The sequence below is a fragment of the Schistocerca serialis genome, chromosome 4 (assembly GCF_023864345.2).
Source record: "Schistocerca serialis cubense isolate TAMUIC-IGC-003099 chromosome 4, iqSchSeri2.2, whole genome shotgun sequence".
NCBI classification, from domain to species: Eukaryota; Metazoa; Arthropoda; class Insecta; order Orthoptera; family Acrididae; genus Schistocerca; species Schistocerca serialis.
In genome coordinates, this window is record NC_064641.1 from 329,717,179 (window position 1) to 329,723,178 (window position 6,000).

General features: G+C 41.5%; 1 protein-coding gene across 1 annotated transcript in view; it reads right to left on the reverse strand.

Annotated features, from left to right (window-relative positions):
- Nucleotides 1–839, reverse strand: part of LOC126474443 (solute carrier family 22 member 13-like) — a 131,748-nt gene extending 130,909 nt beyond the window's left edge. The window contains exon 1 of the mRNA XM_050101914.1: nucleotides 718–839. Coding sequence (XP_049957871.1) covers nucleotides 718–839 — 122 coding nt within the window. The remainder of the gene's footprint in view (nucleotides 1–717) is intronic.
- Between the last annotated feature and the right edge of the window lie 5,161 nt (nucleotides 840–6,000).

Genomic DNA, 6,000 nt, shown 5'->3' on the forward strand with positions numbered 1-6,000 from the left:
GTTGGCAGGTTGTTTCGACTATACTGCAGAAGTTTCTCTCACACGTTCTCCATATAGTCCCCATCTCTCCCCATACGATTTCCATAGTTTTGGAGTCCTGAAGGAAGACGTTCGTGGCCGTCGATTTGGTTCTGACGAAGAGGTGCGCCCCTGGGTACAATCATGGTTCAGTAGGAAACTGGTAACAGTTTTCCATGGAGTCTTGTCTCACAATGGAGTAAATGTATTACTAATTGCGGCGATTACTTTTTAAATAATAAATAACTGACTTTTTACATCTCTTTTTCCTTTGCCTGTGCCTTATAACTTTATGGATTTCTGTATAGAACCCAGTGTCGAGATCACACTTACACCCACAACTAAGATTACAGTCACCGTCCTGGTTAACTTTACTGTTTCACACACTGTCCATAACATGGTTAGGTGCATGGTCTTCACTACAATCCTCCAACAATCATATTTCACTCTTTTACGAATTCGTAAACAAACCACGATGAGTGAAGTTCTGTACAAGGACTTCAGCTCATCTTTGATACAGGCTTCGATGAATGCTTAAGATCATACTGAATTCTCTAATTTACGTGCAGTTCTTTTTCATATTGTTCATGTCGTTCTCAGTCAAATATATATTTGTGTTGCAATCTGCAGGAATGTTAGCGTGCAATGTAAGTCGACCAGCTAACTGAAAAAAATTCAACGACCGAATGGTTTTCTTACATGTCTCCCACGTAGCCGAAGAGCAGTCCCATTACAGCAGCGAGATATTGCGAGTAAAACATGATGTCATTGACAATGTGCTTGTTACTGCACACCCAGCTCATCTGCGACGGCACAGTCATGGCGAACCACGTGTTGTCATAGGCCCAACCGTGTTGGCAGGTTATTTCTGAAATGTTGGCAGCCTTGTACGTATGGCTATCATTGTACATCATGCACTTGCTGAACGTACCCTGTTCCCTGCGTACAAAGAAAATATGTGATGGTTAGTGTACATATTCATATTACTATTTATGCAAATAAGTACATTCTTAAAATGTAGGTACAAACCGCTAACACAGCAAAAAGAAAGTACAGATTCTCAGTGTGATAAGTGACGATATATTTCAAATAACTAGAAGGTATATATTTCAGTACATTATTTTCCCGTATTTAATCTTGGATGATGTATCTAATAAAGCGTACTAACAGCATGAGGCAAACTTTTTATTTAAGAGATAATGAATGCAATTAGAAAGTAAATCACTAAAAATCAGGAGAAAAAATATTTCCGAAAGAAAATAACCGGAGCCGACAAATAACTAGAGCCTCCAACATTTGTCGGTGGTGCAAAGAAATGGCTCTGAGCACTATGGGTCTTAATTTCTGAGGTCATCAGTCCCCTAGAACTTAGAACTACTTAAACCTAACTAACCTAAGGAGATCACACACATCCATGCCCGAGGCAGGATTCGAACCTGCGACCGTAGCGGTCGCACTTTCCAGACTGTAGGGCGTAGAACCGCTCGGCCACACCGGTCGGCGGTGGTGCAAAGAGATGCAATAGAAGGGACAAAAGTTCATAATTTCAGCGGCACGTTAGCACATCAGAAGTTATTGTTGTGGACTGGATAGTAAACACACAACATCTAGTATTATTTATTGTCTGTATTGGGATAATTTTTCGTTGCTTTTGAGTCGTTTTTGCTTTATTTTTCTTTATATTAATGTAATATTTGTATTACGGAAAACATTGCAGTGGAGTTCTACAAACATTCGTTCTAATACTAATACGACAGAGTACTGTACTGTCAAACTTACAGATAGTCGGAAGAAATAGTCATTTTCGTCACTTATGTTGAGCAGTGACCATACGAGTAATATAAACTGTGAAACTTCTGGTCGACGACATGTCTGAAATATCCATACACGACGTGCAATACGTGCAATACCCACGGATTTAGACATTCACATGAAAAAGTTTTATTTCTGAACACAGATCATACACAGTTTACGTTCACAAATATTACAGTGCTTTCCTGCGAAACTATCAAAAAACATTTGTTGCAGCCAATATCAGAAATACTGATGCTGCATCGCAGGATGAGATTTTTATTGTGAAAGACTTACGAAAAAAAAAAGAACACTAGAGACGATATAATTATATGTTAATATACAATCAACTTCTGCAGACAAGATCTAGCCCCTTCGTGACGAAGGAACGGCATGCGGCAGCTTGGGATAACTGAATAAGGAGAACAGAATTAAGCTGGTAGGCGATATGCATGCTTATCTACTGTTATTACATTCATTTCTTGAGGTCACACCCTTTAGCTTGCAACTGACGCAGAAATCTCTTTTTATGATTTAAGCCTGGTTTTAAATTAGTAACTAGCATGAATAGCGGACATGATTTATTTTTATTTTCGAAGTTATATAATATGAAATTCCAGTTCGTGAAGCATTCTGGGAAACATCTGCACACCCTTGTTTCGAGCAGACATATAACTTTCTTTTTCCTTTTCTTTTGCTCTAATTAGCATATAAGGCGTCTACTAGACGCTGAAGTAGTTTTTGTGGCGAATGCCGAGGAGGCCCTGCCTGTAGCTATCGAGCGTGCAGGATGCAGCTGTCTCAATGTTGTGGCTAACATCGGCACCAGTGATGCCTGTCATTTGGGTTCTGAGGCCATCCTCTGTTCGTCCAGGTGATTGGTGGAAGTGGTGAAGACTCTTGACCTTATTGCAGGGCGCACACAGAGCCCACGATATGCTGGTATCGTTCCCCGAGTTGATCGAGAGATCCAGGTCCTTTAGTTTGGAGCCAAATGGAGGGTCTCCATAAGGCTCCGTTGATTCCGTGGCTGTCTTGGCTGCAGATTTCTGGTCCTGTGTTATGGGGTGGTGAATTTTAGGACACCCGGTGATTAGTCAGCGGTGCAATACAGAAAGAAAGAAGCTGCTCGGGTAGTGGAGTACTTGTGGAGTACATGTGGGGCTCTCTATGCTAAGCGGTAGTTTTAGGTTCTCTCATAAAAGCTCCGCAATCATTATTCAGAGAGAGAAATCAGACCTAGTACAAAGTAAAGAACCTTCGACTGTCAAAAAAATGGTTCAAATGGCTCTGAGCACTATGGGACTCAACTGCTTAGGTCATTAGACCCCTAGAACTTAGAACTAGTTAAACCTAACTAACCTAAGGACATCACACACATCCATGCCTGAGGCAGGATTCGAACCTGCGACCGTAGCGGTCTCGCGGTTCCGGACTGCAGCGCCCAGAACCGCACGGCCACCGACTGCCAAAATTTAACGGTAAACTGTCGAAGTATTCGCAACAAAGTTCCCGAATTTACCACCCTCCAGGAAATTTGTCGCGTCCAAATTGTTCTCGGAACCAAGAGCTGGTTGAAATCTGAAATAGCAAGCTCCTAAATATTTAGTGTGGTGTCGAATGTATATCGAAAAGGCAGATAGACACTCTAGGACGGGATTGTTCACTGCAGTCAGCAATAAATACTGTGTTTATCGACGTCGAACCTGAGTCTAACTGTGGAGTTAGTGGATACGAAAAACAGGCCTAGATTAACTCAATTATCGGGTTTTTTACAGGCCTCCCTATTCCCATGTGAAAGTTTTAGAAACATTCAAGGAAACTATAGGCTCATTAGAGTGGAAATATCCAGATCAACCAGGAAATTTTGACCTACCAAGGATATAATGGGACGTCTATGGGGGTCATTGCACGTGGTATGGGCAGAATCTTGTGAAATAGTTTTTGAACATGCTTTCCGAAAACTGTCTCGAGCTGTTAGTTCGACAATTCACATTCAACAGAAATATTTTATACCGTGTAGCTGCAAACCGATCTACCCTTATCGATATTGTCAACATAGAGACAGATTTGACTCGAGGAGATTTCGTAGCAACGATAGTCACTACAGTAAAAAATAAAAATAATGATAATAATAATTAAGATTAAGAGAGTATTTTTGCTAGAAAGAGAAAATAAGTAGTTTTTAGCATCTCATTTAGATAATGACTGATATCATTTAGTTCCAATATGAAGGACGTTCAAAATGGTTCAAATGGCTCTGAGCACTATGGGACTTAACAGTTATGGTCATCAGTCCCCTAGAACTTAGAACTACTTAAACCTAACTAACCTAAGGACATCACACAACACCCAGTCATCACGAGGCAGAGAAAATCCCTGACCCCGCCGGGAATCAAACCCGGGAACCCGGGCGTGGGAAGCGAGAACGCTACCGCACGACCACGAGCTGCGGACTATGGAGGATGTAGAAGTATGTTTAAACGGATTGTAATTCGCGTTGTGGACAAGTATGGGCCGTGTAAGTGGAATAAGGATGGAAAACATCCTATATGATGTAGCAACAAAATTCGGAAAATACTGAGGAAGTAGAGACAATTGTCACTCTCGGTTCAAGAAAGAATGCGCAAATGACGACAGGCAAAAGTCTTTAGAAATTTTGCGTCTGTAAGAAGATAGATAAGATAGATGCGTGAAGTGTGCAACACCCATAGTCGTATCTTAGAAAAAGATGTTACGAGAACCCAAGAAAATTCTGGTCCTACGTAGAATCACTGAGCGGTCGAAGGCTACTGTCTAGTCACTCTTTGATCAGTCTGGTGTGGCAATAGAAGGAAGCAGAGGGAAGGCTTAAGTTTTAAGATTCACGTTTAATAAATCATTCACGCAAGAGGGTCGTACTCACATACAATTGTCTGACCGTCTCACCGACTCCCGAATGGAAGTCATAGTAATAGGCATCCCTGGCGTTGAGAAGCAAATGAAAGATCTGAAAACAATTAAGTCACCGAGTTCTGATGGAACCCCAATTCGTTTTAGCAAAGAGTACTCTCGCCCAGCGCAAAGTCCCAAGCAAATGGGAAAAAGCGTAAGTGACTTCTGTATATCAGCAGCGTAAAGAACAGATCCGCAAAATTACAGACCAGTACTCTTAAGATGGGACTGCTGCAGAAGTCTAAGATTTTCTCAGTTCCAAAATAATAAATTTTCTTTAGACGGAAAAGCTTGTATCCACAAATCAGCATGGATTCAGAAAGCACCGCGCCTGTGGAACTCCGCTTGTCCTTTTCTCACACGATATCCTCTGACCATGGATGACGGGCAACAGGCAGAGTCCACATTCCTCGATTTCACGAAAGCGATTGGTTCGGTGTCCCACAACAGACTTAGCGAAGATCCGAGCAGTATACGGAATAGAGATATATGAATGACTAAGACTTCTTGAGTAATAGAACCTAGTATGCTGCCATCGGCGGAGAATGTTAATAAGAGACAAGGGTATTGTCAAGACTGGACCTGGGAAGTGTGGTAGCACCGCTCTTACTCTCTAGATTGAGAGGCACCCACATGCCTTGCTCATACTGCGGCATCAAGCAGTCAGGCCTGCAAGATGAGAGGTCTGCCAAGCGAGTGGATTCATTCTTATTTATCGAGTAACATGAACTCTCGTACTCACAATTAAGTTACAAATTATCCTCCTGTATAAATAATACGCAACGGAAACGCACATCTGACTATCAGTAATTTACAGAACTCTCACTGTTCACTACGCACTGGCAATACCACATTTTCTTTCTTATTTAACGGCTTTTATCAACACGTGGCCATCGCACTGAATATGAGTGGCGCACACATTATAAATTCTGGATATCATGACAACATACAATTCGAAGGAAAAGGCCACCAATCTTTTTCTTTTCACTATCTTATTTATTCCGCTAAATTCTATAACCGAAACACACAAATTCTATAACCTACAACAATAACACATGAGAAATTCCGCCCCTGTGGGCATGGCTTTACATTGGGGATTCTCTACCTTATGGTCTCGTAATTATTTAACGCTACAGTGCACTTTCTGGATAGGATGGTGGATCTTTTGTTATATCTCACACTTCGACTCTCACAATCCTCATCACGAAACTTTCCTCCAGATCGAGCGGTACAGAAGGAACAAGCATAACCCACTAA